The sequence below is a fragment of the Orbicella faveolata genome, unplaced genomic scaffold, assembly GCF_042242905.1.
Source record: "Orbicella faveolata isolate gen_17 unplaced genomic scaffold, um_ofav_v1 contig_25, whole genome shotgun sequence".
Taxonomy (NCBI): Eukaryota; Metazoa; Cnidaria; class Anthozoa; order Scleractinia; family Merulinidae; genus Orbicella; species Orbicella faveolata.
Window position 1 is genome coordinate 26,393,264 of NW_028301553.1, and position 19,224 is coordinate 26,412,487.

A 19,224-nucleotide genomic window follows, 5' to 3' on the forward strand; every position below is an offset into this window, starting at 1 on the left:
TGACTCGTCCTCAGTCTCCACAGAGATGAGGGAAAAGAGAGAATGGAATAACTGTAGCGTTGCACTTTCGTCCTGCGTGGCAGACATGTCTAACACCTTTTGACCAATTGTATGTGTTGTTGTTTCTTCCAATGAAAATGCGTTGTGATCGTGTCCTCTGAGATTCTTTTACTAGGGGACGGGACGGTGTTTGCCAGTTGAAAGCTCGAAACCTATCGATTGTGATCGTGAGGGTGTTTTGCCGGATCTTTCTGCATGTTCCGAAACACATTTACAGCTGCCTTTGAAGCCTAATATTGTTGGTAAGAAGCTTTGTGAAGTGTAGTGTATTGTATTATGTTGTTTGTAGAAATGGCGTGAGCAATTTATATGGCTCAAGTCTACGAAGCCATTTCGACATGTTCATCAGCAATCTAAGTTTTGTTGATCGTGTTGCTTTTAAGCGGCACGAACTAAGCTGGCACTAGTTTGTATAGTCCACACTGTTGTGTTTTGCATTTTGCAATTAAGATCTGCCTCCGTCACGGGCATAAAGAAACGCTGTCGTGCAGACAGAGCAAATTTTCAGTCAGCTTATTACCACCTTGTATCTCCAAATGCCACCAAATATACAGCTTAGTTGGATAAAAATGCTATAGAGCAAGCAAAAACAGTAGTTTCGAAATAATGTGCAGGATTGCAAGGATTGAAATTGGTTACAGTTCAAGAAATTTGAGTTTAGTTCAGGATGTCAAGAAATCGAGTTTACCATTCTTGTGACAGTTTGAACTTTCGAGCCTTTATTTTGTCTGGTATTTCTTTGCTTCTATCAGTATTGGGAATGATTTCTACCGATGTTAAAGTAAGCTTAAAGTAATCTCCTGGGCACAATCATGAAAACAAACGCACAATACATTTCCCTGAATGTTTCCTACCAAGCACAGTCTCTAAAAATAAATTAAAATAGGTCACCATGCTTGCAAAAGAGATATGATGTACCAGGCTTACCCTTTTTGCCAGGTCTTTTAAATAATACTATTCATTTATTTTATCACTCCGCATTACATTTTGCGGTGGCTGGAAGGTACAGTTTTTTGATGAACTTTGATAGGCATACATGAATTTTTGAGCATAAGGAACAACATAATAAACAACTTATGCAAAAGAATCAAAATAATCCAAATAACATACAATCCATGAGTAATGATTTTGTTTTTGATGCTATTGAATAAGTGTAAAATTCTGCGCTTGAAGTGTTCGCAATATAGTGGTAAGGAATCACCTGTTAAGGTCAGGGTTGTTTGTCCTTCTGTTCTTCTTTTCCTCTGTTGTTGACTTGCTACCTTTAAGCTGTTTGTTACGAAGCAGTGTTTTGTAGACACGCAGTGTGTATAGTCATCATGTGAGGCTGCTTCAAGAAGTGCTTGCCTAGGTTTCCTTTTCTATGCGGCTGGTCCAATTAGTACATATTATAGTTCACCACTGAATTTTCTCCAATTCTTATTGGTTTAAATTGATCACGTGACGTAATAGTGTTCAGCCGTGGAGAGACACTATCAGCCCATAATGCCTGTCTGAGGAAAATACCCGGATGGATAGTACTCATCCGTGTAAATGTTTCTGTAAAGAAGCGGGCTTACAGAAAGTAAACAATTGAAATATATTAAGTGGGTTTTTGTCTGTTTTCTTTTTCAAATTTTACATTTGGCTTCAACGACCTTCCATGGCTTTCATCTAAAAAAGTTGAAAATAATTCAATATGAATTTTGAACTGGCGCACAGAAGAAAATTTAGTGGTGAACGATAAAGACAATAGAGTGTTTATGTCTTGGAACTATCGGTTGATAGTTGTCCCTTGGAAATTTGATGTTCTTAAAACTAGCACATTTGCCCTCGAAGCTTTGCTTCTCGGCCAAATATTTGTTTTAAGAACATCAAATTTCCATGGGGCAACTATCAACTGATAGTTCCTCGACAGAAACTCTCTATTGTTTAAACAGGGATACATGCCAATACCTTGTCATGTCTTCATTAGGTGGCATTGCCATTATCTCTTTGTGCCAGCTCTTGTGTGAGGAACATTGCCATTCTTGTTATCTTCTGGAGAATTTATTCATGTTTTTGGATACTTGGGTTTTTTTGTTCTTTTAATGTAAAAACAATTAAAGAAGGAGAAAACGGTTTGTTTATCTACTTGTATTTTTATTCTCAAGGATGTCTTTTATCTCTTGGTAAATATATATGGGTCATTGACCAAGTGTGAGGTCAAGATGGCTGGATATTGGCCAAGTTCATTTTTTGCGAGTTTATGGACCGAGACGGAGTCGAGGTCCATAAACTCGCAAAAAAAGAATGAGGCCAATATCCAGCCATCTTGAACGAACAAGCTTGGTCAATAAAGGATTTGTTATATGGCTTTCGGGGAAATTTTTCTTGTGGGACATGGCGGGTAGTCCCGAGCGGGCAAGATAGCTCCATCTTGCCCGCTCGGGTAGCCAATCACAGTGCAGGATTTGATTCATCTTGCCTGCTCGCGGAGCTAGCCATATAATAAGATGTACTTCTCACCAGCTAAACTTTGCCACTAGAGATTCAGTCTGTTCTGTTTTGGTTTCATTGTCAGTTGAAATAGACTTTAAAAACCTAGGTCTTGATAAGATAGTCATACTCTTGCAGTTGTTTCTGATTGAATTTTGTTTTCTTTTAAATTTCCCTTTACTGAAGAACAGCTTTTAATCTACAAGGCTGTACATGTATGTTATTTTAAAACAGTCAGTGTAACTTAAAATATAATTGCATTTGTGTGATTTTGTGTTTAACAATAATGCTTTGAATTTCTGTTTTTGCAGTAATGGATGATCATCATGGGTTGGATGAGGGAAAACATGCACAAACCGAAGAAAGTCGTAGTAGAGAAGGAACTAGGGATGGTGAGCATCAGCCCTTACCATGATATGTATCAGTTGCCATGCATTGATAACTTTTTTAGAGTTGTGTCTTGCCAAAATAATTCATTTTTTTTGTTACCTGTACGTAATTGGGTCTTGACTGTAATGGCAGCACTTTCTCAAGAATTTTAGGGCTTATGTCCTCATATTATACTTGAGTATCTGGTTAGCTTATGAGTTTTTTCTTGTACACTAAGTACTCCAGCAATACTAAGAAGAACATTGCAAACCAAATGTGTTAGAGGAAGCCAACTATTATGTATTAGAGAAAGCCAACTATTATGTGTTAGAGAAGGCCAACTATTTTTCAAAACACATCTTCTTCGCACCTGGATAAATTAGCCAGTTTCTAGTTTTTAATTCCTTTTCATCCCTGCTATGAAGGCTTAAAATTTAGCACAGGGAGTGTTTAGTAGATGGAGTTTCAAAATCTTAGGGAAGAAGTGATTGTACAGTACCTCTTTAATGCACAGCTTATTATTCTTGTGTATCCATTAAACTAGTCAACAACCCATTGTCCCCACTAGAACAAAATAATTTTGTTTTTAAAATTGATATAAAATAAAAGTCTCAACTTACCGGTAGTTTGGGAGGTTCTGTGGTATTTTATAGGTTAAGGTATAGATGTATGGCAGTGATACAAGCAATTTTTGCTGCATGTTACACCGAAGATATTTGCATATCATATGTAGTTACTCAAGCATTTGTCGCAGTGCACATATTTTTTCTATTCTTTGTTGTGACTCTTATTTAAAACCCCAAAAGCTGTGAACAAGACAGCATGTAGGAAGTTGAGCTTTCTGTGTTAGCAAATGACAACCTTAACTTAAATGACAGCTGGTAAACCATACATGTACAATTGCCCCTACTGTATTCTACATGTATACTTACAGCCTGCAAAGCACTCACTTTCTTTCCTACAATGGTTTGGGGCACAACAAACATAAATGAATTAAGAGAGGTTGAGGAGTCGAGGAGGCAGAGTAAAGAAAACTTTTGGATGCCGCAAAGCTCTTAGAATGAGCTTGACAGCTATTAATGCAGTGTTTGACACTAACTTTCTTGCTAATTTGCCCTTTGGGCAACTAGTTCTGTTTTTGTTGGTTCCCCGTGTGTCTTTTTAGTTGCCTACCTGGTAGACTTTTGTTGCCCATTAGCACTCACGAGAAAATTTCAACTTGCAGAAATGCTCAACTTTTTTATAAACTTGCCTTCTTGTTTTGGTGTTGCAACAGTGATTGATTGGGTGATTAATCAGTCATAGAGCACAACCCTCACAAGATTTTAAATATCCACGAACTTTGCCCACACATTTTGATGAGACTCCACTTTTCTAACAAATAGACCCAGTGAAGCACTTTTACTGGTCAAATACAATGAACCAACTGTCATGAATGAAAACATAATTCATGCCCAGAAGCACATCATTATCATTAATATTATTGTTATTATTTTTGTTGTCATCGTTGTTGTTTTTATTGCTATTTTTATTTATTATTATTGTTATTATTAATAATTGTCTTTTTAACTATATATTAAGGAATGGCAAAAAGATGGCTCAGCCTGTACCTGTAGTACCTATTTTGTATTTGTAATCATAGATTAATAAAACTGCTTCTCTTCCTCACCAGAGATCGGTCGGGGAGTAGCTTACAATCCTGACAACAGTGCCCCATTTCTTTTTGAGTCACAACAGTAAAACTTATAGGCAAAATATTGCCGTACCGTACAATTTGTGTGGAAAGACTTTCACACAAAAGTTATTTCCAAATACTGTTGCAAAATGCATCTTTGAAAATTCAATGAGGTTATCAAGCATTTTATAGTATTTTAAGAACTAGGGATTAATGCTCTTTATGGTTCGCACGATCACTAATCGACTAGCCACTTTTATTTAGCAAGCTTTGGGGCAAGCTTCTCACAAAATTTGGGTTCACGGCTTGTTTTGGAAATGAGAGTCAATTGTAGAAACTTTCAGTGAATGTTAGAGTTGAGTTTACATGTCTTTGACCTTTAAGTTAATACTTCTGAACTTCTGCTCAAATGATTTCCCCAAAACTTGGGCATGGTTTGTATTAAGTCAAAATAAGCTGGTTCCAGAAATTGAGTAAAAGTATGCCAGCAAATTTTTTTTTACTGGTAGTGTTGTTGTCCAAAAAATGGGGTCCAGTCAAACACCAGTAAGAATAAAAATATTTTCCCCAGTAAATGGAATTAAGTAACATTATCACCGAGTGAAAGACAAAATATTTCCCAAAATTTCTTAGCCAACACTTCAAAGCCCCAAAATTTATGTTGCAAACTTTGACATGGGGTAGTGTGCCCACAATAACTGCAGAACCACCCTAAGTAATGATGAAATGGAATCAATAGAATAACCATGATAAGAATGGTGTTATCCTTTTGATACAATATTAATAACAAACAGTGGGGCTTGACTTTTCAAAATGACAGAAAAACTCAAATTGCATCTAGGGCCACCAGATCACAGTTGTCAAGCAACATACATTTAAATAGAAAGGAATTGTGAGCCAAATTAACTTTAACTAAACATAACAGACACTTTTTAAAAATAAAGTGGTTTGCTATTAAACAGTTAAAAAACAGTTCCTTTATATTGCTATATGTAGAAACATAAAAGATGAAAAGGGTTTGTCAAACACAACTCGATACACCACCACCACCCACATAAATTATGATACTATCCCATGTAGATGTGGAAGGAAAACACCTTGTTTTCACTCTAAGAGGAACTGGAGTTTGCAAGCCCTGACAGCAAGCCCTGACAGTTGTTCAGATTGGTTTCTTTGGAGTTAATGACAATAAATTGATTAACACCAAATTAATTAAGAGAGCACTCGACAACCAAATTGATGGCATTTTGTTGGGTTCTTCATTAGGCCGTTGTTGTTGTTGTTTTTTTATCATGACAGAACTCAAAAATGATATTGTTCGTAAAATGCTTGACAGTGGCCTTATAAATGAGTAGTTTTATGGACGTTATTTTGAAGATATGCTGTTGATGGACAAACCAAATAAATCTGACATGTTTTACAGTCAACAAATTTGAAGATGGCTTGATCCATTTCCTGGACATTTCTCTGAAAAGAACATCCATTGACATATATAGGAATCACACAAACACTGGACAGAATGTCTTGTTTTCTAGTCAAATACGTTGACTTGCCAAAATTACTTGGGTTAGGCCTTGTTGCACCAGGCTTCTCGTATATGTGAAATAGACTCTCTCATTCAGAAACAAAGAACAATGATTAAAACGTTCTGTTAGGGAATGGCTTTCCTAAATCTGTGGCTTCTAATCTTGTGAGGTGTTTCAGACACAGTAGCTCGGAACCTAGAACGTCTTATCCCAATAACAACAAGACTATGAGTTTTAAGGATTTTAAATTCTAATGTGGGGTTTAGGACTGGCACTAGTTTTGCTAGGCTAATGATGTAATTTTGAAAGCAGATGGGAGCTCCTCTGGGGGCCTGTCCAGGAATCCCCATCAATGTCCCAGACCAAAAATGGCATGTGCTTTTAACTATTACTTCATCTCATGCAGGAAGGAAGTGATGTCTGAACAGTTTTCATTGAAGTGCCTCGAAACCAGAACCAGAGTATTAACAATATTACAAACAACACAACAAAGAAAGTACAGGATGCAAAACAGAGCACAGTGATGCAAACCCAAATGCAAGTTAATTTTGAAACCAAATTGAAAATTGCTATGTAGAGTGAGACGGGTAACTGCAATCACAACTGGTGGTTTGCTATTTGCGTGAAAAATTAGCAGACATTAAGTTGAAGGAAGTGAGTTTATAGAGAAGTCCATTTGCATCATATTAATCAAAAACTGGTTTTCTTAGTTAGGTATAGAAATACAGTATGTTAATAAGTAGTTTCTTAGAAATCGATTTTGAAATAAAAACTAGCGCTAAAAAGTCACGACGTTTCGACCTCTACGAGGTCATTTTCAAGTGAGTAAATTTTCTACAATAGCATATAGCCATAAATATGTTAAAAACAACTTATAATAGATAAAAATGTGGCGAACGCTAAAATGTGATAAAATATGTGAAAAAGTGTTAAAAATATACAATGGAAAAAGAAAATAATCTTAGCAAGAATTGCTCTAAACAAATAATTGGGCGCGAATTGAATCGCACTGTTTGTTTAGCATTGGTTTCAGTTCTTTGATAAAAAAAAAACATTTCAAAAATAAGGTAGCCAAATTTGTTCTGACGCTTTCTTAAGATTCGAAAACTCTGTGCGATGTCTTCTGGCTCCATATCGTGCTGCTCTCTGAGGTGGTTTCCGATTGCCGATCCTTTGTGTTCTTCAATTCGTTGGTGTAGGTGTCGGCACGTGTAACCGACATAGCCTGCATCACACAGACCACACCGAAATGAATACACCACGCATTGTTGACTCACAAGAGGCTGCTTGTCTTCCCTGACCTTAATTTCATCTGATCTTTCTACTTGTGTAAACTGGGTTAATATCTGCGTTGATCTTCCGACTGAGGTCAGCCAGCTGTTTACGTACTACGTTTGCAGATTTCTGGTCCTTGTAGGGCAACACGATTCTGACTGGGGCTTCTCTTTTATCAGCCACTCGAGTATGTGAATCCTCGGACACTTTTGATTCAATAAATCTGCGAATGATTGACTGCACAAGGTCGTCAGGATAGCACAGTCGGGAAAAGATCTCTTTAAGGCGTTCACATTCCTCGTGAAAAAACTTCCACTTTCAAAATACAGTATGAATATTTATAATTTGAATTATAATAATGTTACTGTTGTACTTTAGATTGTAATTCCAATGCTCTTTTTAAAAACTGATTTCAGTTTCATTAGGTAGTTTGGTGCTTTGGGTCCAAAACAGCAGCCTGAAAACGGTCCTTGTAAGTTGACAAGCCCTTGAATAGCCAGGAAGTTTCAAGAAATGGGCCCTGAAGAGGCAAAGGGCCGACTTTACACACAACTTAAAGCGAGTTTCAATTAGTCCAGCAAATTTATTTCACTTTCCGTAGGAGGAAGGTAAATTCCTAAAGATAAACATGAAACGAATTACTACAAATAACTAACTGAAGACGGCAGAAAACTAAGAGGAAAACACAAACAGACGATAAACTAAACGGCTTACCAAAATGCTGGCAACGGGGTTCAGGGAACCAAGGAGATACAAGTGTACTGGACGATAAACTAGCACTAGACGAACATGAAAGGATAACACAAATATATACGCAACGAAATTTACATACGACGCGAGAAAAAAAGCATGCAGAATGTGAAAAAATACATTAACATACGGAACAAAAAAGGACACAAAGAAAACACGAAATAGCCGTAACAGGCCCCTTCACAGAAAGTTTCAGTTTTCCACAATATTGTTGTGTCTATTGATGAAGTAAATTCATCTCCATATTTTTAATAGCCTGGCCAAACCATACCTGGAGGCATTAGATGATATGATCGATGAGGAGGAGGGGGAGTTAGAAGAAGACAAAGAAGAAGAAGAAGGACAAGAGGATCAAGAAGAACAAGCGGAAGGGCAAGAAGAACAAGACAATGATGATGAACACCTCTACAGAAAGTTAATAGAGGATGAGTTTAGTGACAGTGATAAAATCAGTATTTATTTCGTAGATTTTTAAAATTTTTATCAGGATTTCTTTAACAGATGTATTAATAAGTAATAATTAAGTAAATAGAGGATGAATCTGAAATTGTTTTGATTGTTCTACATTTACAACAGCTTATTCAAATTAGCCCAAGCTCAAAGGCTGAAGAAAATATGTCATTACTTTTTTTTTTACTAAATGAACCACAAATCACTGTGTTGCCTGTGACTAGTTTGTTGGATCTAGATTTAAGGGACAAAAGAGTGACAGAACTTTTCATCTTTGTAATAAGAACCCAGCCACAGTCGTGCTTGACTAATTGTGTCCACCTTCCTTGGTTTAAATAAGCTAATCAAAATGCATGAATGGTGAAAATATCAAGCATCATGTAACCTGTTGATCAGTCGACAACTCCACCTCTCACATTTCTTTTCATAATTTGGATTTGCCAGATTTGAATGGAAGCCATAGGAAAGTTGTTGAAAACATGTCAAAAAATGATGAAAAAAAATTAGTTTGGTGGTCTGTGTTAGAAGTGCACCACTCTAAATGCAATGATAAGTATTATATTAGTATGTCCAAAAGGCATTTATCTGTCAAAAATAGAATTTCTCAAACTAATTCTAACTTTGGTTATTTTGCCTTAGTAACAATACAAATCTCAAGATTATAGTGGTTTTACAACACAGGCTAAAAACATGCCCTAAAATATAATTTTCGAAAATGTTTGGATAAAGCAACGGTTTGTATCATACGTGAGCATTGCAGATAATTCAAGCCAATTAATTCAAGGTCACAAGTCAGATTGTTTTGGTTCGCCCGTGTGTAGAAAGATCTTTAAAATTCCAGTTGATAGTGATAATGGTAATTATACCTGCTCATGAAAACACCAGTTGTATAAATTCCAGTCTAGCCATAAATAAATAAAAAAAGATTTGTAATCTTCTTTGTCGTAACTGAATTATGTTATTGAACTAGTATGAGGTCCGTGTTGGTAAAACATTGGTCGAGTTCTTCGCCTCGCAATGTTACGGCGAGATCCATAGACTTGTTAAAAAAAGAAATACCCATATCAGTATCTGACGTAAGTTTCATTCCATGTTCAATGCTACATTCCTGAGGGGTGTGCCTACAAACGAGGACTAACAATAGAGCTATAAATCAATGAACATAATAAATCCCTCTAAGATTCTCTAACCGAAACAAGTGATAGGTTGAGGTATCACTGAATTCCTAATTTTCAACCTTCTGCTTTCATTTCATCGTCTCTCCCGGTTAATAACACGCACCCGTTGTAGCTAGTTCCAGCCGATCCCAAGAATGCAAATCTCATTAGCAGTCAGTGCTCTCTCTGATAACCATAAGGAGTACTTTTAAGGGTATCAAGTCTTATATCGGAGGTTCGGTGATATTTCTTTCTAAAAACAAAAACTGAAATAGTGTTCAACATAACCTTGCTCAGACCGTTTGCGAAAATCTGTTGGTTCCTTTCAGAGGTTTCTTTAACAGCACTCGGCTAACCTCCAGGTACGATTTCCGTACAGCGCCATACATTAATTATGTATGCAACTATCTCAAACTATCACATTATACTCAAACAGCAATCGTGAAAAGAACGAGTCAGTCAAAAAATTGCATGCATAATTAATGTAAGGGGTGGTGCGAAAATCTTACCAACCTCCCTGTCAAAATAAGAGAGCCCCTCTGCCAGTTTTGTCCACATAGTATAATTTCCACTGACAGAATCGCTATGATTACGATGACGAACACAAAGCGCTTTGTGGTGTATTGAATAGGCCACAAAGCGCTTTGTGGTGTTTTGAATAGGCCACAAAGCGCTTTGCGGTGTTTTGAATAGGCCAGAAAGCGCTTTGTGGTGTGAAAAATTGGAAAAACCAAATTATTTCAGAAAATAGCTGTGAGATATTTGCGAGTCAACGAGCCATCCAGTTTTCAATGTTAAATCCCAAAATAAAACACCACATAGCGCTTTGTGGTGTTTTGAATAGGCCACAACGCGCTCTGTGGTGTTTTCAATAGGCCACAAAGTGCTCTGTGGTTTTTTGACTACTACTGCTGTTTTGTAAAGCAAAGCGAACTAGGAACAGTTAGAAAACCCTTCGGCCATAAAAATCTACTCGACAAGAAAATTTCTGTAATAAATGTTCGATGCTACAGGAGACGGCTTATCCAAAAAGGTTCAGTCAGCCTCAACAAACTTATACTGAGAAGAGGGCTTTCGCGAACCGGATTTCGTGTGAGTGACAAGATTGGGAATAGAGAAATATTGCGCAGATTGAGTGGTAGTTTTACAGCACCGAAACTAAAATTGGTTACACTCCTTCTCAGAAATTTTGTTTTGCCTCTGTAATATCATTAAACGATCTGAATAATTTGAGGATAATCAAAGCGCGGAGTTTAATATTGGCTGGCCGGGAACACGCAGTTCGCAAACCGGAGAGCAACCACTGTTTAAATCTTCGATCGAACTTTCATGTTGAATTTGAAACTGAAAATACACTAAGCGGTCAATTTCCGATAGAAATCTTGTGAGGTAAATGCCATTCTTGCAAATAGTCGCTGCATATTTACGTTCAGAGTCACTCTGGTTCTCACTGGTTCAGAGTAAAGACCTACAAAGTCAAATACTGCTTCCGTACGCTAACCCTCCAAAAACCAATTTTACTCGAAGACCGAACTGCAACGGAGTTTAGTTACCAGTCTTATGCTGCGTGTTATCAGATAGAACGCATGATATGATTGGCTCCGTATATCACATTATGTCAGAGGACATGTCTGCTACATAGGACATAACTGCAACGGTACAAATATCTACCATTATTATATAGCTAGCTCCGCGAGCGGGCAAGATGAATCAAATCCTGCGCTGTGATTGGCTACCCGAGCGGGCAAGATGGAGCTATCTTGCCCGCTCGAGACTACCCGCCGTGTCCCGCGAGAAAAATTTCCCCGAAAGCAATATAATAAATCCTTTATTGACCAAGCTTGTTCGGCCAAGATGGCTGGATATTGGCCTCGTTCTTTTTTTGCGAGTTTATGGACCTCGACTCCGTCTCAGTCCATAAACTCGCAAAAAAAGAACTTGGCCAATATCCAGCCATCTTGACCTCACGCTTGGTCAATAACCCATATGTATTCTTACTAATTTTCTAATTTCTGCGCGTACAAAATTTCGCGATTTTTCGAGGTTTGGAAACAAATCGCGAAAAATTAATACTGGCAAGTAAAAATGAACGTGATTAAATAGCGAAATAGGTTTTTTTTTTGGGCAACAGTTGGTCACGTGGCCGATAATTTCTAAACTTTTTAATAGCTACAACTATATGAATTTCAGAACTGGAAAAAGCATGTGTTAAATAGCCACAAGACCATGACGATTTGAATAGTGAATAACTAAGGCTTGAGGGAAAACTTTCAACACCAAAATTAGCGAAATTAGTAAACGACATTTCGACATTGATATCGTTGGATATATTGATATCGTTGATATATTGTCAAGTAAATGTGTAGGTTAGTTTTTGCATTATAAATAGATCGATTATTATGCGCATACATCAGGTGGCAAAATACACAAAATACTTAGCGTATTTTGCCACCTTATATATGCTTACTGGCTTTCTTTACTGGCTTGAGTTAAGATCTCTGATTAGAGATCTTAAGCCAGTACTCAGTACTCATTCAGACTCAATCAGAACCAAACTGTTTATTTAAATTATTAACGTAGTTTCCTAATAGTCACTTTTTCTTGTTTTCTTGTCACTTAGTGTATTTTGCCACCTTATGCACCTAGTCACCTTTTAATTTTGCTAGGTGACTAGTAGCGCACAATGGCGACAATTTCGACTTCAAGATACTTGTTTCTCATCTAGATGCTGTGGGAATAACATTGCCTGAGACTGTTTACGCCACTGATTCGCTCAAAGCCTTTAGAAAACAACACAAAGAAGCTAAAAGCGAGTCACACAATGGAGAGACTACAGAACAAACAGGAAATGGAAAACCAAAGCGGTTTTCGTGTTCTTTGAAAAATTTGTACAACACTTTTGTTGGTGGAGAATTTGAGAACGCTCATAGTGCAGAAGGAGATGCCTGGGCTTTGTTAAGACTCGCTGTACACAAACCAGATGTTCTGGAGTATTTAGAAAAAGGCGCGTATGAACTTTGTTGTCAGGGCAGTACAAAGCACTCTTCTTTGGAGGGAAAGGATTCAAGCCAAGTGCAGGGTGAATATTTTTCACAGTTAGAAAAGGAAGGACTATTATGACAATAGGTAACTGTTAAAACTAGGATCATGCTAGAGCAGCCTGAAAAAACAGTGTACAGGTAGTTTGTTAGCCTGCGATGTGGCATTCTTTTTTCAGTGAACAGGGGAAGGTTAAAAAAAAGAATGCCTGATCACAGGTTAACCGATAGTTCACCCTGAGCATTAATCAGCTACAGCTTTGCAAAACTGAAACCAAAGTAATCAATCTCAAAGGACATAGAGCAGTTTTCAACAAAGTGTCGTACAACCTAAACCAAACCAATAACTTACCAATTAGACTACTCAGCCAATCACAAACCAAAGCAAACCAAAACCAAACTAATCGCCTGATTACTTTCGACACTCAATTGAAAACCACTCTCTAATCTAATGAACAGAGTTCCCATTAACACACAGGTGTGTGTCCTATACACACAAAAATTAAAAAAAGATGCACAGTTTTTTGGCAAAGTGCATCCTTGGAGCGCAGGGAAAAAGTTCTCAAAATTTTAATGTGCAGAAGACCCCTGAAAAGCAAAAAGAACCCCCAACTCTTTGGAACTGGAGGTTTCAAGGACCCTTAGCTATCAAAATTAGTGGGAACTCTGAATGAACCAATCAAACATTGATGCAAATACACTTAAACAATGTGTTTGCAAATTAGCCACAATTCATTTTGGTTTTACTGCCACTTAGATAAAAGTGGCACAAGTTTGTTGAGGCAGTCATGAATTAAGGTAAAACCAGGGCAAATGCCAGTAACCTTTGACTCTCAATGAAAATGCTTTAGGTAACCATTATGTGAGACATAAGTCCTTGTACCAAGTGACAACCTAAAACATTATTTCTTTTCTATAGACTCATCACTTTTGATTATAAGGTTTGTTACTGATAAAATTTAAAATTATTTACTGTATTAAAAGTGATGGAAGCAATAAAGTATCAAATGCCACATCTCTATTTGACCTGGATAAAAGGCAAAAATATATATTTGTATTACTTACAATACTTACTGAAAGGAAACAATGCTTAATTAAGAACATTGCATTTAATTAGCTCTTATTAACCAAGCAGGAGGTCTCTATGGGAGAATCTTGACCAAGGTTGTGAATACAGACTGAACACAGTGAGGTCTGTACTACAAAAAATACCATTGACTACTGGTTCACTGAGTGTGATTGTTACTGATGAAACAAGAAAAATCAAAGGAGCAAATTTTGAAAAGAACCCCTAAGAGGTATCAAGATCCCGTTTTGTGGGCATGGTTGGAATTTTTTTCACCCCTAAGACGCTACCAATTCTAAAACAAAACATCTCCCATGATATTTGTTTGGGCTCAGTATACCCTAAGAGGTACTTCTGAAGTTCCCGCTGTCAAAACCTTTTGAGACTGAACACCTTAAGAGTTACCAAAACCACTTTTTTTTTTTAACCTTTTAAAGGTACGACTGGCACCCCTGTCCTTTTCTAGAGTAGTGAATGAGACTATAATTGGGGGTGCTTGGGGGTGCAGGTTAAGAAACTACTAGTTTTAACAGTTACCTCTTGTCATAATAGTCCTTCATTTTATAACTGTGAACAATATTCATCCTGCTCTTGGCTTGCATCCTTTTGAGGGTTCCTGTTTTATGAGTCAAATGAGTCAATGAGCGATGAGTCAAGTTATGAGTCTGGTCAACAGTTTTCAAAATTCAAAATGGCGGACGTTGCAAAACTTGGAGTAAGTACTGACTGTGAATTTGGTGGTTTGCCACGGAACGAGTTTTGTTTCTCGATTCCATTTTAATAGACAAACAAGTTCAGAGGTTGAAATTAGTCAAAGGACGCTAGTTACAGCGAAAGACCTTGGAATTTTCTTGCTGAAATGTGTTGGAAAAGACGGGCGACTGCCATCACTTGATCACAACTGTACAAGTGTGTTATTGATGGCATCTTTGCTATCTGGTGTGGGCCCAAAGGTACCCTCTTGGAATTTCTCAATGCTCTCAACAGCAAAACTGATCGAATTAAACTTACTTACTGTATTAGCGAAAGTAGCATTTCTTTTCTGGATTTGTTTCTCTATAGAGATACCTCTTCGAACGTGCTGCAATTTTCCACCTTTCAAAAACCTCTTAACAAATATCTTTACATACCCTTCGAGGTGTTTCACCCTTCTAGCAATAAGAAAGCCTTCATCAAAGGGGAACTTATGAGGTATGCTAGAAACAGTTCTTCCTTTAATTCATTTTATGAAACTAGGGAAAAGTTTTGGAAACAACTAGGAGTTAGGGGGTATCCATTCAGCTTTCTGCTTCCATTGTTTTGTGAAATGTGATACAGTGACAGAAAGTAATGGCTTTACTATACAAGAAACCTAAGAATAAGTCTAGCTTGGGTAGGATTATTTTCTTCAAGATTATCTTCAACTGTAGTCACGCATGTATTAAGAGTATTATCAGCACTATCTTATCAGAATTAGATTGTGCAGTATGTCACAAGAAAACTGTGACATTAGCTAGTCTTTGTAGGTAAGTAATTTTTGGGGCCCACAGTTTTAGCTAAAACTGTGGGCGCCAAAATTACATCATGCCTAAAATATGTCACACCTTGCCGAAATTTACCGCCTGTTTCCTAGTCATATTACCGCAGAGTTTGTCATTCTTATATGTATATCCGTAGGTGTGTTCTTATAAAATGTTACCTCTAGTATGAGTTAGGTATATATACAGGCGCTTCATGTTGTATTGTTAACCTCCCTGATGAAGTGTGCGCCAGTCACATGAAACGAGTAGGAGAAATAAAGAAGTTATACAACTACAGTTTGCAGAGTGCTGCTCACTAGTTAAATTTTTATTAAATTGTCTATTTTCTACTTTTGTTTAGCACAGAAAAGGAGTAATTATTCTTGTCTTGATGTTCGGTTCTATTGCATTGGCTGCCATATTGGATATTGATCTTATGACCCGTGCCATTAATATATTTGGCAATGTGCTCGAGGGACAGTAGTAAATCCTTATCGGCTGCACAGCATGACATGCTGTTTATTGGTGCTGGCTTAGGTTCCAAAGGTTCTACACTAGATTTAAAGGTGGTAAACCATATATTTTCTACCATATCAGATGATATTCCGGTCAGTAGGTTTCTTGTACGACTTCTTGGGAGTGATCAGCTGTGATCAAGCGATGGCAGTCGCCCGTCTTTTCCAACCCATTTCAGCAAGAAAATTCTAAGGTCTTTCGCTGTAACTAGCGTCCTTTGAGTAATTTCAACCTCTGAACTTGTTCGTCTATTAAAATGAATTCGAGAAACAAAAATCGTTGCGTGGCGAACCACTGAATTCACAGTCAGTACTTACTCCGAGTTTTGTGACGTCCGCCATTTTGAATTTTGAAAACCGCTGACCTGACTCCTAACTTGACTCAGGGCTCATTGACTCATCACTCATAACTCATTGACTCATGTTTACCAAACACTCCATCCTTTTCGTCCAAAGAAACTCTTAGTTTCTAGGAAGAGTGCGTTGCACTGCCATGACAATAAAGTTCATGCGCTCCTTTTTCTAAATACTCCAGAACATCTGGTTTGTGTACAGCGAGTTTTAACAACGCCAAGGCATCTCCCTCTGCACTATGAGCGTTCTCAAATTCTCCACCAACAAAACTGCGGTACAAATTTTTCAAAGAAAATGGTCTTCCATTTCCTGTTTGTTCTGTAGTCTCTCCATCGTGTGACTCGTTTTTAGCTTCTTTGTGTTGTTTTTCAAAGGCTTTGCGCGAATCAGTGGCGTAAACAGTTTCAGGCAACGTTATTCCCACAGCATTTAGATGAGAAACAAGTATCTTGAAGTCGTAATTGTCGCCATTGTGAGCTACTAAACAGGCCGGCTGCTGTTGCCTCATGATAAATGATCTTACAGTTCCTCCTAAGTCGATGTCGAATTCTTTTTTCTTCTCGAGATCTTTGTTCGATATACTAGTCACCATAGAAGCCTGTGATTCAATCTCCTTTGTTGGTCGAACGCATGTGGTCAATTTGTCGAGTAAACGAGGAACCATTTTCGTTTTCGAGCTGTCGATGATGTGAGCTCGTTCTACAGCAATCATGCTGAGCTCTGTTATTTCCACGGGTTCTCCTAATCCAGTGGTTTCTAGATCAAGGAAAATGAATGTGGAAAACTGTGAATCAGAGATCATCGTTGTCTTGGATAGCTTAGATCGAATGATCTGCGGTAACTGACATGTAATTTTCCTAACACCAACAAACATAATTACCTATCGAAGGGAAATTTCCCGCCTCGTTGGATCCAGTGCACTCGCGATCGTAGCCTCATAACGAGGTTAGACACGTAGCCAATGCGCAATCTTCGAAAGTCGCATACAGTCCCCGAGTCTAGCGGATATCATTATGTATTTGCCAACCACTAAATCAAGGGTCCCCAATAGGTTTGGCGGGATGCGGGATTTGGCTTTTCTCTTTTGCCGTGATATGTGGGATTTGAGCTGAAAACAGGGGCGGGAAGCGGGAATTACAATTACGAGCGGGAGCGGGATTTCGTGTTTTTATGGGAATGGGATAGGGGATTCGCAAGGGGAATAGAGCGGGATACGGGATTTCAATTCTTACATGACCACATAAATTGTTATTGACCAGTGCAAAAGCCATAAGCTGGCAGAAACGAACCTTTTGTGCATATAGCTGTGTCAGGTTTCAAGTAATGAATAGCAGCGGCTCTCTACCCTGTCAGGTTCTGTCAAACGTATCCGTTATCGCTTGACTACGTTAGTATCATAAGACTGTATATGTGGGTTATTGACCAAGTGTGAGGTCAAGATGGCTGGATATTGGCCAAGTTCTTTTTTTGCGTGTTTATGGATCGAGACGGAGTCGAGGTCCATAAACTCGCAAAAAAAAGACCGAGGCCAATATCGAGCCATCTTGACTGAACAAGCTTGATGAATAAAGGATTTATTATACGGCTTTGGGGGAAATTTTTTTTTGCGGGATACAGCGGATAGTCCCGAGCGGGCATGATAGCTCCATCTGCCCGCTCGGGTAGCCAATCACAGCGCAGGATTTGATTCATCTTGCCCGCTCACGGAGCTAGCCATATAATAAAAGGTCTTTGAGCCCTGTTGCAATCATTCAGTGTTGACCTCTGACATCAATGCCATCTGTCCATTTCCGACATTTTCGACGCTTGCGTCAGTAATCCTGCCCCCTCCCCCGATCCTGTCTAGTTTTTCTAGTCTTTCAACCTTTTCCAGAGCGCTTGGCTTGTTTTGGCCAGGATGGCCTCACCGAATGGCGCTGATAGTGGTTTACCGAACGAAGTATGCGACCTTACGAATTGCGTCACCATATATTACGAAAAGAATGCGTGAGCAGCAATGCCTTCATTTGGAAAGAAAAGTTTTGAGCCCAGATTTCAAGGAAAGTGAAGACGCTGAAAGCTTTGAAAGAAACTGTCAAGTGTGTTTACAGGCCATGTCTTGAATATGGGAATAAACAATAATTTTCTTTCACTGATACGTGGACAAAAGAAAACAAAACAGCAAACTGTTTACAGAAAGAAACATTATAATTATTTGTGCTCACTTATCCGCTAGCCATACCAGGCAATGTATGAAATTTTAAATGTTCTGAGTCATGGGTTCATTGGTAACTGTTGAAGTACTGTCCTTTAAAAAAAAAATATGGGTTTATGGTCTAGTTTTCAACTATTTGGCACTCTTTCTCTGCTTACCTGTTATCTTCAGCTTGTTAATAAGCCTTAGGGCCTCCACAATTTAGACATGTAATTGATGACAACTAAATGTTATGTCAGGGGCAGATGCAGGAACTCCTTAAAGGGGGTTTGTACACCTTTACTTTCAACGCCACTGCATGGATGGCGAGCACTGCAGGTGTGAGTTTCTAGGGGGGGGGGGGGGAGGGGGTCCGTGACCATGTGCCCGAAAAAAGTCTGCAATTTTACCCTCTAAAACACCATTTCTAGCATCTCTGACACTTGAAAAAAGTTTGTGAAGGCATGATATGAGATTTGGAGTTTCCCTGTTATCAACCAGTGATCAAAAGTAGTAGTGTAGTTGCCAAATGTACATTATCTTTTTTAACTTGATAATCAGTCAATTGGTGGAATAATAATAATAATAATAATAATAATAATAATAATAAACTTTATTACCGTGTCTAAAATGTTTAGCTGAGGGGAAGCGTCCCCTCTACAAACTACATAAAACTATCTTGTCATATTATTTCTATGATGAGTCAAACAAATAAAAAATAAAATGCTACTCAAAGGGGGTTTGCAACCCTCTAATCCTCTCCCCTGGATCCACCTCTGTATCTACAAATACAGTCGAAGCTCTCGTAAGTGGACATCCTCGGGACGTGAAAAAAGTGTCCGTAACTGGAGCTGGCGGCT

At 38.1% G+C, this 19,224-nt stretch overlaps 1 protein-coding gene and 1 long non-coding RNA gene across 3 annotated transcripts; one reads left to right on the top strand and one right to left on the bottom strand.

The window, feature by feature from the left end:
- Positions 1-51: 51 nt before the first annotated feature.
- On the top strand, positions 52-9,495 carry LOC149109686 (uncharacterized). 2 transcript variants are annotated; one of them, XR_016208480.1, is made up of 3 exons: positions 52-302; positions 2,829-2,909; positions 8,368-9,495. It is a non-coding gene; the product is annotated as an uncharacterized LOC149109686 (long non-coding RNA). The 2 variants fall into 2 exon arrangements; XR_016208479.1 differs by lacking the exon at positions 8,368-9,495 and adding an exon at positions 7,779-8,169.
- Positions 9,496-13,760: 4,265 nt separating this feature from the next.
- On the bottom strand, positions 13,761-17,108 carry LOC110067608 (three prime repair exonuclease 2-like). The gene is made up of 2 exons (XM_089294547.1): positions 17,072-17,108; positions 13,761-16,947 (listed from the first exon to the last, which is right to left on the bottom strand). The coding sequence occupies exon 2, from the start codon at positions 16,901-16,903 to the stop codon at positions 16,307-16,309; it is 597 nt and encodes a 198-aa protein (XP_089150673.1). The 5' UTR covers positions 16,904-16,947; positions 17,072-17,108; the 3' UTR covers positions 13,761-16,306.
- Between the last annotated feature and the right edge of the window lie 2,116 nt (positions 17,109-19,224).